The following is a 19,609-nucleotide window of genomic DNA, read 5'->3' on the forward strand; positions in this document are numbered from 1 at the left end:
GGTCTAAATTCTCCCGCACTTGGGCTGGCTGCGCTCTTACCTGCCAGTCGGCAGCGCCTGCGCCACCGCGCCGCACTCCCAGGGCCTCCGGTCCTCGGCTTTAGGTGGAGAATGCTGTTGCTCGACTGCAACCCAGAGGTGAGACTCGGGCCCCTTTTGTCCTGCAGGCAAACGCTCCCGGATGTCCGTCTGCTCGGGGGCACGAGCGAGGGGCACTGACCACTGCGTGCCGCCGAGTCCAGCCTCTTCAGAGTAGGGTTTGGGGAGTGGGGGAAGAGTTTCAACCGCGGGGGAGCGCGGGGCCGGACGGAGGCATCAGGGGTGCTGGAGCCGTGGTCTTCCCGCAGGTGGATAGTCTGCAGCATCTGCTGGAGGCCGGGGCCTCGGTCAACGCACCCCCCGATCCCCGCGAGCAGTCGCCTGTCCATTTGGCCGCAGGTGGCGGCCTTGCTTGCTTTCTTCTGTGGCAGCTGCAGACAGGCGCTGACCTCAACCAGCAGGTAACTAGGTTACCGATTGTTGCTGTGTGCACCCTGCCCTCCACCCACATCCACACACACTCTTGGACGCCGAAACGGCAAGTGGTCGCTGTTGTTATAGGTCTATAGCAGCGAAGTCCAATGGAAATGGAAAGGGAGACTCTAAATTTAAAATTTCCTAGTAGCCACGTTAATGAAAGAAAATGAAACATGAACTTAATTTTATAATTTAACTCAATTCACCTAAAAATTATCATTTCAGTATGTGATCAGTAGGTAACGTTACTTACAGATAGTTTCCATTTTCTTTTCATACATCTCAGTGTGGCATGTATTTTACATTTACAGCACATTTCAGTTCCGATTAACCACATCTCAAGTGCTCATTAACCATATATATGACTACTGGCTACTGTATTGGACAGCATACCTAGGTCTACAGCTTATTTCACAACGAACAGTTGCTACATTGCCAAATTAAAAGTCTCAGAATAGTAATTATTGAAGTAACGGTTGTGAGGCAAACTCATTACTTGTATGGTTTCCTATAGAACTTTCTTATGGTAGCCTGCATCTTCCATTGAATATTATAGTGAATTTAAATTGTACATTTTTTTTTACCTCTGTAAAACTCTACCATGCTTTTTTTCACCTAAGTTTTAATGTATGTAGCTGTGGCTGCATGTTTTTATTAATGAAAACTTTGTATTTAATAAACACAAAGTGAACTTTATTTTTAAAAAAGCCTGAATTAAAGAAATTCAGTACCATGTAGTTCTAACTGGCTTTCTTGAACAGTAATTAGACTTTACCTACCAACTTATACAGAGTATTGTGGGGGAGAGACTAAAATGTGTTGTCTTATCTTTAAGGATGTTTTTGGAGAAGCTCCGCTACACAAGGCGGCAAAAGTTGGAAGTCTGGAATGCCTTAGCCTGCTGGTAGCCAGTGATGCCCAAATTGAGTAAGTATAAAATCAATGGCTTCAAATTTCATAATTTTCTTGGACTAAGCTAATCAGACTCCTGAAGCTGAGTTATGAGTGCTTTTAAAAATGATGCTTGCCAGAGAAGGACAAATATCATATGTTTGCACGTATAGGAGGATTAGGAGGAACTTGATGGAGGAACAGGGGGGAGAAGAAGGGCGGAAATGGTGGGGGAAAGGGAGGGAAGCAAACCATGAGAGACTCTTGAATGCTGAAAAAAACTGAGGACTGATGGACATCGGGGGGAGGGGGGGATGGGCATGGAGGAGGGCACTTGTGGGGATGAGCACTGGGTGTTATGTGGAAACTAATTTGACAATAAACTATTAAAAAAAAAATGATGCTTGCCTAATTGACAACTTAGAGTTATTTAAATGTTAACTTGGGCTATTAATGATACCTTATATTACATTTAAGTAAAAAATGGATTCTTAGCAATCCTTTTCATCTATTGTGGCAATATTACAACTTTGTTTTGGTTTGGGATAATCCCTTTTGTAAAAGTTTTCACTGACCTCCTTTGAGTAATTACTTGTTATACTGAGCACGGAATATTCTTTCATTTGTTCAGAAATGGAATGTCCGCTCTGTGCTGAACTCTGTGCTAGCCAATGAGGTTGCAGTAGTAAGGGAATATTGGAATTTCCCTAGGATTCCTTTACTTCTGTTCTGAAACCAACATTCATCTAAGCCCAAATCTCCTTTGTAGAAAGATATATTAAAAAGAAAAAAGCAAGGCTGAACAATTGTCAATTTTTATGTAACTCAATTTTTGTCTTAAATTCAGTTTATGTAATAAGAATGGGCAAACAGCTGAAGATCTAGCTTGGTCATGTGGATTTCTAGACTGCGCCAAGTTTCTTACAACAATTAAATGTATGCAGACAATAAAACCAAGTGAACAAGTGGAGAGAGATCACGGTGTTCCAGGGCTCAGACAGAAACGAAGTTTTGGAAGTGCAGAAAATACAACTGGAAAAAGGAAGTGTTGGTAAGTAACTCGGTTCTGTTTTCTTCCTCCCTCAGAGATCTCTATAGTTTAGTAGAGTTTATTGTTTCATTAAATAAGTGCAGCCTAATTTCTAGGGTATCTTTTTATTTTCATTAACTCATTTTAATACTGGTTTTAGTAACTACTGCTAGAGTCTAGAGGCCAGAAATTGTCCTGCGGGATGGAAGACTGAGGAGGAAACCTTTCTAAAAAAGGTTTTAATGGCACTGTGTTTTTAAAAAACAGATTCATGTCGGTCCTGAAAAGGTTTGAAGGAAGCCTTCGCTCCACTCAGACCTACGACTCAGCCACCAGCAATGGCTTCTGGCTCAACAGATGTACCTAAACTCCTTCTAAGAAGGAGGAAAACTTTCTTCTAAGTGAAGATAGCATTTAAGAACACATGTTTTTACATGCCTGTGATATTTTGGTTGTGCATGCTTTGTCTATTAAATTATTAAAGAATGTCTAAAGAATAAACTTTTCTTTGTGTACAACCTTTGGGGGAAAAAAAATCATAGTTTAATCCATCAGACTATACCCAGGACTTAAAATCTGTCTTTATTAACAAATTTATAATACAACTTTACTACGGTCGTTGAGTCCAAGAGATTTTAAAAAACATTTGGTCGCTGAGGAAGACATAAATTATAGTAAGCATCCTTGTTCCAAAAGTCTGGGCCCTTCCATCCACACCAGCCCTACGTTTGGGAAAAGCAAAAGGAAACTCTTTACAAAATGATAGGTCTACATGATCAAAACCATAACACTTTACAATCCTTTTCTGTCTGCTGGGCCCTGGAATAAGACTACTTGTGTAACTCAAAGATCTGAACTCCTGTGAAGCCTGGAAATTAACAGACTTGGGTCCATTTCAGGTAGAGTCTAATAAAATTTTAACTCTATAGTACTTAATCCTAGAAATTATTAAAAAAAATTCCTTATGGTAATGGTTACATTTTTCTTGATTCTAAGATGTGCACTTTTACAATTCTGGCAGTCGATGGCAGGTGACAGTTGAATTGGCAGTCTGTTTTTCTTAGTTGTCCACTAAAGACTGTCATACAGACCAAGCAGTAAATCTTAGCTGAGGAAATCTGTGCTGGCTTCTTGAGATGGCTTTCACTGTCATTGGGCCATAATCATTCCACTCTCCATTTTTCAGTCACTATTAATCCTTCTTCCCAGAAGAGAAAATTACTTCCAAACAAAATCTCATTGTAAGCACAAAAGCGTATCAAATTTCTTTTTGGGCCATTGGTTTTTTTTTTTTTTTTATGTTTTCTTTTTTTTTGAGAGAGAAAGAGTGCAAGCTGGGGAGGGCCAGGGAAAGAGGGAGACAGGGAGACACAGAATCTAAAACAGGCTCCAGCTCCGAGCTGTTAGCACGGAGCCCGACGCAGGGCTCGAACTCACGAACCATGAGATCATGACCTGAGCCGAAGTTGGATGCTCAACCCACTGAGCCACCCATGCGCCCTTGGTTTATTTTCTTAAAGACCCAACTAATGACTAGTCTGAATTATGTCACTCTGAAATGAAATGCTTTGCTTGCAAAATAGTTGTGAGGCAGCCAACTAGGACTCTTAACATAAATACCAGTGAGTGAGTGACAAGTAGTTACCCTAACTAACTCAGAGGCTGCTGGGTGTTAGTCAGGGACCTAAAGTTCAAGTGCATGCTTTCTACAGGAGATAGTGTGTTAGCTCTACTTGTGGAGGTTGGGAGGGTTGAGTAGAGATGCTTTTTAGTTTCTACATTTTTCTTTTTCTGATTGCGGAAATAAGATATACATTATATGAGTTCAAGTGAAACTAAAAAACAAAAAATCCTCCACCAGTACTGTTCTCTTGCTCCCAGGTAACTGCTAATTTATCTTTGAGGCCTGTTTCTATATGTAAATAAGCTTTTTATTATCTCTTTTAGCAAAACTTCTAATAAATTTAATGTTCTAAAATCTGTTTTCTTAATGATCAACAGAAAAAAGGCTTATACTATCTGTTTTAATCTTTTAGGTCCTTTTTAGGTAACCAGACTCAAGTATTTAAAAAAGAAGTGGGTAGAAAGGGTGCCCAAACCAGCAACTGATGAGAGTAGATAAGGGAGCCTGCTCTTTTCCTTTGACGCGACTAGTCTGGAAACGTCCAACAGGAAAGTTCCACAAAAGGGTAAAGAGAGGTCAGGCAGAGACAGAACTCTCTATGTAGCTCCTGAAATAGACTGAAGGTTGGTATCCTTCCAAAATTCATGTTGAAACCTAATCCCTAAGGTAGCTGGAAGTGGGGTCTTTTGGGGAGGTGACTGGGTTATGCGGGTTGAACCCTCAGGGATGGGATTAATGACCTCATGAGAGAGGCCCCTGAAACGTCCCTCATGCATTCCACCAACGTGGAAGACGGTGAAAAAGACTGCTATCTGTGAACTAGTAAGTGGGGCTCACCAGGCCAAACCTGCTGGTGCCTTGGATTTCTCTGCCTCCAGAATGGTAAGGAAAATATTTTCATCGTTTAGAAGCCACTCAGACTATGGTGTTCTGTCATAGCAGCCTGAACAGACAATAAAACAGTCCTCTAAATTGCTGAGTTAAGTGAGAGTCAGTAGTTCTACTGATGGCCAGGCCTTGGCTTCATGGTTCCTTACACGTGCTAATACAAAGGGTTTTGTTTTGTTTTTTTACAGAATGTCCAGAAATATAACTAGCAAAGGACAGCACAATTCTCAGAGAAAGTAATCAGGGACAAAGACTTACTGGATCTATCCAGATGCTTCAGGAAACCCTATTTAGACAACTCTATCTAGTGCAAAGTTCCTCAAGCAAGCCAGAAAGAATTTTATCTGTATCCCACCTCTCATTAAAATAATGAAGGCTACTCACTGCCTCAAAGATAAAATCTAAATGCCTGGTTTCTCTGCAGGGCTCACAGTGACTGTCCCGCCAGCCACACCCCTTCACCAGCTCTACTCAGGTTAAAACTACTGTAGTTCCAGGAACATGCCCTGCTTTCCTTTCACTGTCTCTAAGTGATCCCTCTACGAGATCCACAACTCTGCAGGATCTAACTCCCTCTTAGATAACCATATTCTTTCTGGGGAATCCTTTTTGGATCTCCTTTGTCCTTGTAGCTAGACTAAGAGCTTCTTAAAAACCTTTTTTAGTACCTCTATTGCTTTGGACAGTGGTTGGCACATATTATATAGGGACTTAATGCTGAATGAGTAGACACTTTACTAAAGAAAGAGTAAATACTGCTTCCATTTTCATGTACCAGTGAAAAACATTTCATAGATTTAAAAGTCCAAGTGCCTTGAAAGAGAAAAGCAGAATGCACTTACATCCTGTTAGTATTTAGATAGTCTTATCATCAGCAAAAGACTTTACTAAACTGGAATATAAAAGAGTTCAACCACACAGACACACACACACCAAAGCTCTTTATATACTAAAGCCCTTTATCATCAGGGCTTTAGTAACCTCATGCAGTTAGTTACATTCTTTTCACCTTCTGAAAGTGTATCACCAATCAATTTCAATGTTAAACCACCCGATTCCCCAGGAATTCTGCTTTAAAAAAAATGACCTGGATGGAGTTAAGAAGGCAGAGTATTATGGGGACCCTGAGCTTGTCCTTGAACTGCAGCTAGATCGGTGTCAAACCATTTTTGAAAACCTAGGAAACTGATCTGAGGATTAATGCAACAATCTGCATAGTTTGAGCCAGATAACTTGGCAGGTACATAGTGTGGAGACATGAACTGGGGGACAGAAAAGTGGCAGAGCCATAAAGGGTAAGGAGCGGTTTTCACGGAGAGGGGACAGAGAGAAAGGAGGAGAGGGCAGTGCATCGGGATCGCACAAGAAAAACACTTCCCCTGAAAGTAGTTGGAAAGACAAAGAGTGAAAACACTTGCAGGAGACTGGACAAGAAATCAGTTCCCTAAATCCACTGAGAGGGAGAAAAGAGGGTTTCAATACTGCCAGATTCTATAAACAGTGGAGCATAGAGTCTGAAGTTTCAGAGCTCGTGCCTGGAAGGTAGAACACTTAGACACAGATACAGTAAAGGCAGGAGCCTGAAACAAAGGAGGGGTGTTTGTTTTATCACATGTGTGAGGGCACAAAATTCCCACGCCAGAGACTAGAGAGCTGGGTGAAACCATTTTCATCTCAAGCGCACATGTACGCACACAGGTATAGACCCCAGTGACCTAATCAGCGCCACCAAGTGGACAACGGAGTCTTTACAAGAAGTCCTGCGCACCTGCACCCTCCAGGCACATCCCAGAGAAGACCAGCACAAATCCCTTCCACCTGTTTAAGGACCACAGTATGCTAAAAAGTTTCAGTTCTAGGGAAAACTAGATATAACTTCATTCAGGCTGCATTCTGTTTGCTTGTTCGTTTGTTTTTGTTTCTGTTGTTTTCTTTTTCTTTTCTTTCTTGGATACAGAAAGAAGCAAATTTTTAAATTTTATATTCTATTTATTTTCCTTATTTTATTTTGTTCTATTTTTTTATAAAGAAAGTATTTTGGGGGGCACCTGGATGTCAGTCAAACATCCGACTTCAGCTCAGGTCATGATCAAGACAGGGAAGAATGCACACCAAAAAAAAAAAAAAAAAAACCAGGAAGAAATGATGGCCAGGGATTTCATCAACACAGATATTGTAAGATGTCTGAACTAGAATTTAAAACCACAATTATAATGTTGAAAAAAGTATGGAAGATAACAGAGAATCCCTTTCTGTAGAGATAAAAGAACTAAAACCTAGTAAGGCTGAAATTAAAAATTCTATAACCAAGACACAATCTTGAATGGATGCTGTGATGGCAAGGATGGATCAATCAGAGCAGCAAATCAGTGATACAGAAGATAAAATCATGGAAAATAATGAAGCAGAAAAAAAAGAGGATCACAGTACAAGACTTAGAGAACTCGGTGACTTATTAAAAAAGAATAACATTTGTATCATAGGAATCCTAGAAGATAGAGAAAAGGGACAGAAGGTTTATGTGAACAATTAATAGCTAAAAACATTCCTAATCTGGGATAGGACACAGATATTAAAATCGAAGAAACACTGAGAACTCCCATTAGATTCAACAAAAATTGACCATCACCAAGGTATATCATAGTCAAATTCACAAAATACACAGACAAAGAGAATCATGAAAGCAGCAAGGGAAAAAAAGTTCTTAACCTACAAGGGAAGACAGATCAGGTTCATAGCAAGTCTGTCCACAGAAACTTCGCAGGCCAGAAAGGAGTGGCAGGATATATTCAATGCTGAATTGGAAAAATATGCAGTTAAGAATTCTTTATCCAGCAAGGCTATCATTCAGAATAGGAGGAGATATAGTTTCCCAGACAAACAAAAACTAAACCAACCCTGCAAGAAATTTTAACGGGGACTCTCTAAGGGGAGAAAAATAAAACAAAATAAAACAGACCAAAAACAACAAAGACTAGAAAGGACCAGTGAGCACCACCAGAAACACCAGTTCTATAGGCAACACTATTGCACTTAAATTCATATCGTTCAATAATCACTATAAATGTAAATGGACTAACTGCTCCAATCAAAAGACAGACTATCAGAATGGATTAAAAAAAAAAAACCCCATTTATATGCTGCCAAGAAGAGACTCATTTTAGACCTAATGACATCAGCAGGTTGAAAGTAAGGGGATGGAGAACATCTATCATGCTAATGGATATCATAAAAAGCTGGAGTAGCCATACTTATATCAGACAAACTAGATTTTAAAACAAAGACTATAACAAGAGATGAAGAAGGGCATTATATCTTACTTAAGGGGTCTGTCCATCTAGAAGAGCTAACGAATTGTAAATATTTATGCCCCCAACTTGAAAGCACCTAAATATACGAATCAATCAATTACAAACTTAAAGGAACTCATTGACAATAATACCATAATAATAGGGGCTTTTAACACCCCAATTACAGCAATGGACAGATCATCTAAGCAGAAAATTAACCAGGCTTTGAATGACACACTGGACCAGATGGACTTAACAGATATAGTCAGAACATTTCATCCTAAAGCAGCAAATTACACATTATTCTTTTTTTTTTTTTAAATGTTTTATTTATGTCTAGGAGAGAGAGAGAAGAGACAGCTTGAGCAGGGGAGGGTCAGAGAGAGAGGGAGTCATACTGAAACAGGCTCCAGGCTCTAAGCTGGCAGTCAGCACAGAGCCCGACGCGGGGCTCTAACCCACGACCACGAGATCATGACCTAAGCGAAAGTCGGATGCTTAACCGACTAAGCCACCCAGGCGCCCCAAATTACACATTATTCTTGAGTGCACATGAAATATTCTCCAGAACAGTTCACATACTGGGTCTCAATCAATGCTATTGAAACCAAAAAAAACAGTAGAACAGATCAATGAAACCAGGAGCTGGTTCTTTGAAAGAATTAACAAAACTGATAAACCCTGAGCCAGATTTATCAATGAAAAAGGAAAGGACCCAAATAAATAAATTCACGAATGAAAGTGGTCAGATCACAACCAACACTGTGGATACACAAACAATAATAGAATATTATGAGCAATTTTATGCCAACCAATTGGGCAATCTCGAAGAAATGGACAAATTCCTAGGAACATATAAACTACCAAAACTGGAACAGGAAGAAATAGCAACAGACCCATAACCAGTAAAGAAATTGAATCAATAATCAAAAATCTCGCAACAAACAAGAGTCCACAGCTGGATGGCTTCCCAGGGAAATTCTACCAAACATTTAAAGAAGAGTTAAAACCTATTCTTTTGAAGCTGTTCCAAAAAACAGAAATGGAAGGAAAACTTCCAAACTCATTCTATGAGACCAGCATTACCTTGATTCTAAGACGCAAGCCCCCACTAAAAAGGGGAATTACAGACCAATCTCCCTGATGAACATGGATGGAAAAATTCCCCGTAAGATACTAGTAAACCAAATCCAACAATACGTTAAAAGAATTATTCACCACAATCAAGTGGGATTTAATCCTGGGCTGCAGGGGTGGCTCAATATCTGCATTTCAATCAATGTGATACATCACATTAATAAAAGAAAGGATAAGAACCACATGATAGTCTCAACAGATGCAGAAAAAGCATTTGACAAAATACAGCATCCTTTCTTGATAAAATCCCCCAACAAAGCAGGGATAGAAGGAACTACTACCTCAAGCTCACAAAGGCCATATATGAAAGACCCAGAGCTAATATCATCCTAAATGAAGAAAAATTAAGAGCTGTTCCCTAAGGTCAGAACATGACAGGATGTACACTCTCACCACCGTTGTTCAAAATAGTGTTGGAAGTCCGAGCCTTAGCAATCAAGACAGCAAAACAGAATAAAAGGCATCCATATTGTCAAGAAAGAAGTCAAACTTTCACTCTTCACAGATGACATGATACTCTACATGGAAAAACTGGAAGACTCCACCAAAAAACTGCTAGAACTGATCCATGAATTCAGCGAAGTCACAGTATAAAATCAAATCTGTGGTATTTTTATACACCAATAACGAAACAGCAGAAAGAGAAAACAAGGAATCAATCCCATTTACAATTGTACTGAAAACCATGAAATACCTAGGAATAAACCTAGAAAGGTTATGAAAGATATTGAAGAAGATACAAAGAAATGGAAAAACATTACATGCTCATGGGTTGGAAGAATAAATATTGTTAAAATATCTAGACTACCCAAAGAAATCTATACATTCAATGGAATCCCTATCAACATATACCAGCATTCTTCCCAGAGCTAGAACGAACAATTCTAAAATTTGTATGGAACCAGAAATGACCCTGAATAGCCAAAATAATGTTGAAAAAGAAAACCAAAGCTGGAGGCATCACAATCCCAATTGTGTAATACAGACTTCAAGCTGTATTACAAAGCTGTAATTATGAAGACAGTATGGTAGCAGCACAAAAACAGAAACACAGATCAAGGGAACAGAATAGAGAACCCAGAAATGGGCCCACAAATGTATGGCCAACTAATCTCTGACAAAGCAGGAAAGAATATCCAGTGGAAAAAAAGACAGTCTCTGCAGCAAATTGTGCTGGGAAGACTGGACAGTGACATACAGAAGAATGAACCTGGACCACTTCCTTACACCATACACAAAAATAAACTCAAAATGGATGACAGACCTAAATGTAAGACAGGAATCCTTTAACATCCTTGAGTAGAAAGCAGGCAAAAACCTCTTTGACCTCAGCAGCAGCAATTTCTTACTAGACATGTCTCTGGAGGCAAGGTAAACAAAAGCAAAAATGAACTACTGGGACCTCATCAAGATAAAAAGCTTCTGCACAGCAAAGGAAACAATCAACAAAACTAAAAGGCAACCGATGGAATGAGAGAAGATATTTTCAAATGACATATTGATAAAGGGTTAGTATGCCAAATCTATAAAGAACTTACCAAACTCAACACCCAAAACCCAAATAATCCAGTGAAGAAATGAGCAAAAGACAAGGACAATTTTCCAAAGAAGACATCCAGATGGCCAACAGACACATAAAAAAGATGCTCAACATCACTCATCATCGGGGAAATACAAAGTAAAACCACAATGAGATACCACCTCAGACCTGTCCAAATGGCTAAAAATAACAACTTAGGAAACAGCAGATATTGGTGAGGATGTGGAGAAAGGTGAACGCTTTTGCACTGCTGGAGGGAATGCAAACTGGGGCCGCCATTCTGCAGAACAGCATGGAGATTCCACAAAAAATTAAAAATAGAACTACCCTATGATCCAGCAATTGCACTACTAGGTATTTATCCAAGGGATACAGGAGTGCTGTTTCAAAGGGGCACATGCACCCCAATGTTTACAGCAGCAGTATAAACAATAGTCAAATTATGGGAAGAGCCCAAATGTTCATCAGCTGCTGAATGGATAAAGAAGATATGGTATATATACACAATGAAATATTACTCAGCAATCAGAAAGAATGGAATCTTGCCATTTGCAACAATGTGGATGGAACTAAAGTGTATTATTCTAAGCTAAATAAATCAGAGAAAGAGAAATATCATATGATTTCACTTATATGTGGAATTTAAGAAACACAGCAGATGAACATAGGGGAAAGGAAGGAAAAATAAGATAAAAACTGGGAGGCAAAACGTAAGAGACTCTTTTTTTAGATATAATTTATTGTCAAGTTAGCTAACGTAGTGTATACAGTGTGCTCTTGGTTTCAGGAATAGATTCCCATGATTCATTGCTTACATACAACAGCAAGTGCTCATCCCGACAAGTGCCCTCCTCAATGCCCATCACCCATTTTCCCCTCCCCGCCACCCCTCCCCTCATCAACTCTCAGTTTGTTCTCTGTATTTAAGAACCACAAGAGACTCTTAAATACAGAGAACAAACTGAGAGTTGCTGGAGGGGTATTGTGTGGGGGATGGGCTAAATGGGCGAGGGGCATTAGAGAGGGCGCTTGTGACCAGCACTGGGTGTTATATGTAAGTGATGAATCACGAAGTTCTATTCCTGAAACCATTATTACACTTACGTTAACTAACTTGGATTTAAATAAAATTTAAAAATTAATATATAAAAAAAGTAAAATATAAGCAAATTCTAGAGTTGATTTTTAATATTCTTTTTTTAAAAAGCGTATTTATTTATTTTGAGAAAGCAAGCAGGGGGCAGGCAGGAAAAGACGGAGGGAGAGAATCCCAAGCAGGCTGTCACTGTCACTGTGGAGCCCGATCAGGGGCTCAACCTCACGAACTGTTAGATCATGACCTGAGCCGATAATGGACACTTACCCGACCAAGGCGCCCCTAGAGTTTTTAAATACAGAACTGTGAGATGTTACTTATAACCCCCCTAATTAAAGCTTTTTACATAAGAAAATGATCTAATTAAATTACAAATTCATAGTTCAGAGAAACCTTTTCATTCATGTTGCTGTTGACTTAGTGACATGATAAAAATGAAGGGTACTGGGTAACATTAGGATGTATTCATTGGCTTATGGCTGAAAAGGTTGTATGCAACCTGTAATTTTAATAAAATCAGCAAAGAATATGGTAGTTAAAATTCAAGTTAATTATGTCTTATGATACTTCTTGAGTTTTAGTATGAGTTTTCACATGTGTGGGTTAGTTGCCTATAAATTAAGCTTATCCCTCCTTTAACTGATATTTTAAGTATCAATGAATACTCTGGAATTTTGTCTCAAATTCTAATCTTTTACAGAATGAGATTAAGTTATATGTAAATAAGTTAAAAGTAGTCAAGCCTCTACAATGTCCAACATACTGTTTTAGTTTATTTCTGGTTAATAATACAAATATAAAGGTATTTAATTCACTCTCCTATTTCAATACATTTGTTTACAGCAAAGCTGGAACATCCCCAAAGGAATATAGTGATGAGCTGTGTGTTCCATTATTAAGTTTAATAATTAAGAAAGTGCTCATAACTCTAACCTAAAGTTCTTTCTTCGCAATTCACGTTAGTTTCCTCTTGTTCTCCCTACCGAGACGCATACTCCTCACAGCCCCAGAATACCTCCTTAGAGTGTCGTCAGTGCCTTCGGTTTAGAGTCTTTCTGATAATGGCTAGTTTGCTATTTTTTGGTTCCAGGTTCTTTGCCTTGTATCTTAATTTCTGTTAAACAGATACTTACCTTTTCCAAAATAACTTGCAGATCTTCAGCACCTGTATAATGTGGATCTAAAATCAGAAATTTTATCTGCCCCGTAATTTCATTCCACGCCACTCCGAGTATTGTGTGTGCCAGCACTCCTCCCCCTGTAACAAGGGAAGTATGAACTGTGAGAGGGCATGTAAGAATCTCAACTTTCTATTCAATTTCAATTTCAAAGGACCATCTTGCCTCTCAGTGGATCTAATCCCACATTAAAATGGACTAGCCTATATGATAAAAGACCACAGGCGATGTCAAATATACTGAGGAGATAAAATTGTATCTTTAAAGACAAAGAAGATACAACCATGCTTATAATCACATAAGGTTTATATTCCACTGCCGCACCCATGGCATTACTGATACTGGATTTAGAAAGATCTACGCAGGGTCTAAAGTCCTCCGGCCAGAGTTAGTCCCCCCGGTGACAGCTCAGCGCAACGGGCAATGCTGCCTACGCCCGGAGCCCCCCTACCCACTCGCGGCTCTCTGATATTCCGCTGAAATCAGTCTGTCTGCGTATCTTCCACAGCAGTCTTAGCTTGCCTTCTGTCATCACAGAGCAGGCCTTGTTCCTCACAGAATCATCAATCTTTAGATCGACTCATCTAATCCTCCTGACAAATAAATCCCAGAGAGGTGAAGCGATCTGTACAATGTCACACAGCCAGCCTACTTAGTGGTAGCACCATGACTTATGAGGCTCAAGTGAGTGACCATAGCCTCTTTTCTCTACTGCTCTCAACTCTTTAAATATTTCAACACAGTTGTCACTTCTCTTCTTAACCTTTACTTCTGGTTATTATAATCTTTTTTTTTTTTTAATCTTTCTTCCCACCTTGGAAATTGAAAAATAAATATCTAGAGGTCAGTATATACGGTATAAATGCTAATTTAAAAAGGTTTAAAAATGACCGATTTTATGTGACATTGTTTATATTAATAATACATTTTACATATTCTCCACTCTACCAAAAGAGCCCAAGATGTCCAAAACACCTTACCGATCATTACTGGAGTTCCTTCGCTCTGGAAATGATTAGCTAGCTCCCGTCCTTGAGAGGCCATTTCAGAACCTTGGCTGGGAAGAAACAATTTCCTATCAGGTGAACAATTTCTCACACTAAGGTCAAATAAGGAGTTTGGGAGCCAATGTTTTCTACCTTGTTGTTTTCTTTTTTTCGGTTACTGAACAAAAAACATATATAAATTTAAATAAAATTAAGTGGTAGGGAACTGACATGAGAGAAATTTAAAGCACCATACCTGTCTAAATATTTAAGGCCACTAAAAATGCTACAAAAGAAGCAAGGAGACCCTGTTCCTTTGCTTCTGGAACTGCATAAAGAAGGGTCTGGATTTTTAACGGGGAGGGGGGTGGTGGTGAAAGTGGTCACCTTGATGCCCAGTGGGCTCTTATGGATGGATTTAATTTTAGATGAATTAGTTTTAAGTCCTGGGTTCTTGTCTTCTTGCCCTCAGACTCAGTCTGCATTTCCTTATCTTTAAATTGGGACCAAACACCCCTGCCTGTCTACCTAACAGGAGATTTGGGACTAAAATAGACATTATCTGTGAGGCCAATGTGAAAACTGCAAAATGTTTTCAAGTACTATTTAGGGACTATTTCAATGTCCTATACAATTTGTATTTTTGAGAAAAGAGAAAGATGGCCAGATGAAGGGAGATTATTTTTTAGATTGGATGTGCCAGGTGGTACTAATCCTGCTCTTGCTTAGTAAGGAATGCATAAAGTTTTAAGGTGCTAAAACACTCACTTTTTAAGCACCATATGCTTCTCTACTTAGTCTATCATTTATTTGTTAGCGTTGGTTTCCAGAGCCAATCCAAACTGCAAGTGTGAAATCAGATGAACTTGGACAACGGCACATGCACAGAAAAAGGATGATGTTACTGCATTGATTGAGGTTGTTGTAACAGAGAATGTGTTCAAAACATAAGCTCAAAGGGGCGACTGGGTGGCTTAGTCGGTTGAGCGTCCTACTCTTGATTTTAGCTCAGGTCATGATCTCATGGTTTTGTGAGTTCAGGCCCTGTATCAGGTTCTGTGCTCACTGCGTGGACCTGCTTGGAATTGTCCGTCTCTCTTTGCCCTTCCCCTGGCTTATGCTCTCAGTCTCTTATCAAAATAAATCAACTGAAGAAAAAAATAAAACATAAGCTCATAAATAAGGAGTAAGCTAGTTATGGTCACAGAAACCAATCTTATTTAATTAATATTTGCTCATATTTTAATGCTAGAATTATGGTTAAACTGTACTGGAAAAAATGAATATATTATTTGGACTCATTAGTTTATTGAAATCTTAAGAAGAAAAAGAGGAGTTACATAAAAAGGGCAGTCATAGGTCAACATGTGATTTTCTCCTCTGAAGACTTTTTAAAGACTTGAGGATAAAAAAACTTGATTTTCTGTAACTCCAGTCAAAGTTGACATATTTCCAAGTTTTCCTCTCCTAGGCTAAAATCAAGTCTTGACCATACAAGTATATATTCCTGAAGTTTACTCATCAACTCAAAAGTCTTCTAGAAAATAACCAAAAAATGTTCAGGGTTTAAAAAAATGGGATTAGTAAAGGAATGAGACAACATGGAGGGGAGAAAGGATGTGGAGGAAGAGAAAGGAGAAAAAGATACAATTTTCTTATTATTTTAATAAAATGACCATCTTGGTTTGAAATGATTTCACTAATTTTTTGGTGTCCTCACCTGACAAACAGGATTTTTGATGTTATTCCAATCAGTTGGTTCAAAACCAGTTGCACCTCGATAGATCCAATCCACTGCCGTGATCCAACAAATGATGCTGGTTTGTCCCCGGCATCAACTAGAGCCTTTATGCGTTTAAAAATACAAAAAAACCCATACACAAGACAGCTATTAAAAATCCTATTTAGGACCTTTTTAAAAACCCTATTTAGGGGGCGCCTGGGTGGCTCAGTTGGTTAAGCGTCCAACTTCAGCTCAGGTCATGATCTCACAGTCTGTGGGTTCAAGCCCCATGTCGGGCTCTGTGATGACAGCCAGCTCAGACCCTGGAGGTTGCTTCAGATTCCGTGTCTCCCTCTCTCTCTTCCCCTCTCCCACTACCACTCTGTCTCTGTCTCTGTCTCTCAAAATAAAGACGTCAAAAAACCCCAAACCCTATTGAGGACCTTTTTTCCTGATTATGAGTATATGTTTTTTCCTTCAAAACAGAAATAAGTCTGTAGCATGAGGTAATAATAATTGTTAATAGTACATTAAGGGCTAATGAAATGTACAATTGATTATAATTTTAAATGGCATGTTCTGTACCTGCTGAATTTCTCTGTGTGTTGGAATGGGTCTCTCTGTGTAGCCCTGGTGTTTGAACCAAGAGCAGATGGTCTGCAGAGATCGGTAAGCGCAGCCCCAGCCACTGTCATCTGTCCGGTCTTGCATGTAGTGATGATAACCGTACGTGCCCTGGACCACATAAATCTGTACAAAAAGAAGAAAGAGAGGAACATATCAACTTAAGATAGATGCACATATGCTATGCGTACACCCAAGCCAAGTTTACTGTTCTCAGAGCTTGACTGTTACTGTAGTTCCTTATAAAATGCCCTCAGAGAGCTACAGTTGAACATTATACCCTCCTGGCTTTCCATTAAATGTCCAGAGTCCTTAGCATAGGCTGTCAGGCCTGGCAAGTCCCACCCTCTGGTAGTTTCATCTTGTACGGCTTTCCCCTATTGCTTGCTCTGTTTTTGGTTCAGATATAGGTTCAGATATGCCAGGGGAAATCCGATCTCAGAGCCTTATGGTTCTCCCTGCCTGCAATACTCTTTTCTCAAATAGTTTTGTAGCTCTGCACCCTTACTTCACCTAGGTCTCTTGCTCAAATGTCAGAGGCCTTTGTGATCATCCAACCTGAGCACGGCATGCTTACTCCCTCAGCACCCACCTCCTGCCCTGGCTGTCGCTCTCTCTCCTGCTTTTTTTTTTTTCTTTCAAAGCATTACTTGACCCATTACTTATTTTTAAGTCTCTGTCTAACCACACTAATATGTGAGTTCAATAAGGGCAAGTACCGTGTCTTATTTATTTCTGGGCCTAAGCTTCTCCAGCTTGGTTAATGGTTAATAGTAAATATTTGTTGAATAAACAAGGAAGGAAGAAAGGAATAAATGAATGAACAAAGGGGGAACATAATGGGACATGTGAAAAATGTTTCTTCAATTTTGTAAACCTGCCATTGATTACAACCCAGGTATGCTATTTAAATAGGGGAACCTAGGTGGCTCAGTCGGTTAGGTAGCAACTTAGGTTCAGGTCATGATCTCAGAGTCTGTGAATTAGGACCCCATGTTGGGCTCTGTGCTGACAGCTCAGATGCTGTGTCTCCCTTTGCTCCTCCCCTGCTCATGCTCTCTCTCTAAAAAAATAAAATAAACATTAAAAACTTTTTAAAAATCTTTAAATAAATGCCAAGATCATATAACTTATTTCTTATAGTATAACAGTTAGCTGTACTAAGCAGCTGGGTAGTTTAGTTGGTTGAGGGTCCAATTTCGGCTCATGTCATGATATCACGGTTCGTGAGCCCAAGCCCTGCGTCAGGCTCTGTGCTACAGCTGAGAGCCTGGAGCCTGCTTTAGATGCTGTGTCTCCCTCTCTCTCTGCCCCTACCCTGCTCGTGCTCTCTCAAAAAGTAAACATTAAAACAAGTTAAAAGGAATACATGTTTTTTCTCCCCACAAACTGGTACTATCGTTTTGTACTGTTTTGTTTTGTTTTAATTAGGTAAGAAGAGGCACGGGCAAATATAGACTCCTTAAGCACACACAGAAAATTTATAACTAGAACATTATGGTAGGCTGATAAATGGTCCTCAAATGATATCTATCTCCTAATCCCTGGAACCTGTGAATGCTACCTTATATAGTCAAAACAAAACCAAACAAAAAAAAAACCCAAAACAAAAGAAGAGAAAAAAAGGTCAGGGGAGGTCTGTGTAGATGTGATTAAATCAAGGACCTTAACATATGGCAGATCTTCCTGGACTATCAAGATGGGCCCTAAATGCAGCCACAAGTGTCCTTGTGAGGGAGCGGAGAAGGAATCTAACACAGGAGGAGAGAAGGCAGTGTGACCAGAGGCCAATGGGAGCGACGCAGTCAGCAGATGCTGGGCGAGGCAGGGATGGGTGCTCCATCTCCACTCTCCAGAGGCCGCATGACTTGCAGACACCTTGATTTCAGCCCACTGATACGGATTTCGGACCTGTGGCCTCCACAAGCGAGAGAATACTTTTTTTTTTTTGTAGTTTTAAGCCACCAACTTTGTGGTTTTTATAGGATCCCTGAAATGAATATGTCTCAATAAATTTCAGAACCTGCAGCACATAAAAATTGTTTCTAACCAGTAGGCAAAAGAGTCCATAAAAATACATACATATCTACAGACACAAATACACTCTAATAAATTTGGATGTTAAAAAAACACTTTGAAATAACACGTGGATTAAAGAAGAATTGTATTAGAGGTGTAAAGATGCTTAAAAGTGAAAAAAATGAAAATATTTCAAATTAAACCTATGAAAACAGTGCTTTGCTTGAAATTTAAAACCTTAAAGCAGAAAGTAAGATTAGTAACACACACAGTGTCCAAGTAAGAAGTTAGAAGAAAAACAACAAATCGAAGAAAGTAGAGAGCAAAAATTAATGAAACAGAACTTATAATAAAGGGAGTTGACAAAGCCAAAAGTTAAAAAAAAAAGGCATAAAAATGATATAAAGAATGAAAAGAAAGTGTCCCAACTATGGAGGAGACTAGAGCCTAGGTAAACAGAACTTGGAAAAATGAAAAATATCCCATAACCATTAATAAAATTAAACTTCATTAACATTGTTCCCACAAAGACAATGCTAAGCACAGATTATTTTACAGGTCAGTTTCCTCAGATGATCACAAAAAGATCATGCCAATCTTATAGAAACTCCTCTAGAAAATTAAAAAAAGAACAACACTCTCCAACTCTTTCAGTGACCCAGTGTGCTTCTGACACAAAAAAGAAACCAGAACAATGTGAGGAAAGACAATTAGAAGCCAATCTCATTCATGAACACAGATGCAAAAATCTTAAAATGTTAGCAAATGATATCCAGCAGAGAACAAAAAGTAATAAAGAATCATAGCCAAAGTAGGTCTATCCCAAGAATGCAAATCTTTGTGCTGAATTATCTAGAGGTAAATGCCACGTTGTCTGTAATTTTCTCTGAAATACCTCAAGCGGGAAGGAGAAGCGAAGGAAACACAGCAAAATGTTGACAGCTGTTGCACATACAAGAGACATGTACAGGAACGTTCATACCGAGGCTGTCTACATAGCAAAAATCCTGGACAGAATTCTACAAAGGCTTATTATATGGCAATAAAGGCAAGTGAACCACAGTTAG

General features: G+C 39.2%; 2 protein-coding genes across 3 annotated transcripts in view; one reads left to right on the forward strand and one right to left on the reverse strand.

Moving 5' to 3' along the window:
• Positions 1–6: 6 nt before the first annotated feature.
• Positions 7–5,297, forward strand: ANKRD37 (ankyrin repeat domain 37). Of its 2 annotated transcripts, none has more exons than XM_077762299.1 (5): positions 7–138; positions 348–500; positions 1,352–1,443; positions 2,255–2,458; positions 5,138–5,297. In XM_077762299.1, coding segments are annotated over exons 1-5 (477 nt in total). In that variant the 5' UTR covers positions 7–111; the 3' UTR covers positions 5,139–5,297. The 2 variants fall into 2 exon arrangements, with proteins under 2 accessions (XP_077618425.1, XP_077618418.1); XM_077762292.1 differs by lacking the exon at positions 5,138–5,297 and adding an exon at positions 2,705–2,938.
• The window catches only part of UFSP2 (UFM1 specific peptidase 2), a 30,418-nt gene continuing 13,809 nt past the window's right edge, over positions 3,001–19,609 (reverse strand). Inside the window, exons 8-12 of the mRNA XM_077762286.1 lie at positions 16,485–16,649; positions 15,897–16,021; positions 14,171–14,247; positions 13,146–13,270; positions 3,001–3,159 (exon numbers count right to left, since the gene is read on the reverse strand). Of these exons, the coding sequence (XP_077618412.1) occupies positions 3,073–3,159; positions 13,146–13,270; positions 14,171–14,247; positions 15,897–16,021; positions 16,485–16,649 (579 nt within the window). The 3' untranslated portion in view covers positions 3,001–3,072. The remainder of the gene's footprint in view (positions 3,160–13,145; positions 13,271–14,170; positions 14,248–15,896; positions 16,022–16,484; positions 16,650–19,609) is intronic.

The sequence above is a fragment of the Crocuta crocuta genome, unplaced genomic scaffold (genome assembly GCF_008692635.1).
Source record: "Crocuta crocuta isolate KB4526 unplaced genomic scaffold, BGI_CrCroc_1.0 scaffold90, whole genome shotgun sequence".
In the NCBI taxonomy this organism is placed as follows: Eukaryota; Metazoa; Chordata; class Mammalia; order Carnivora; family Hyaenidae; genus Crocuta; species Crocuta crocuta.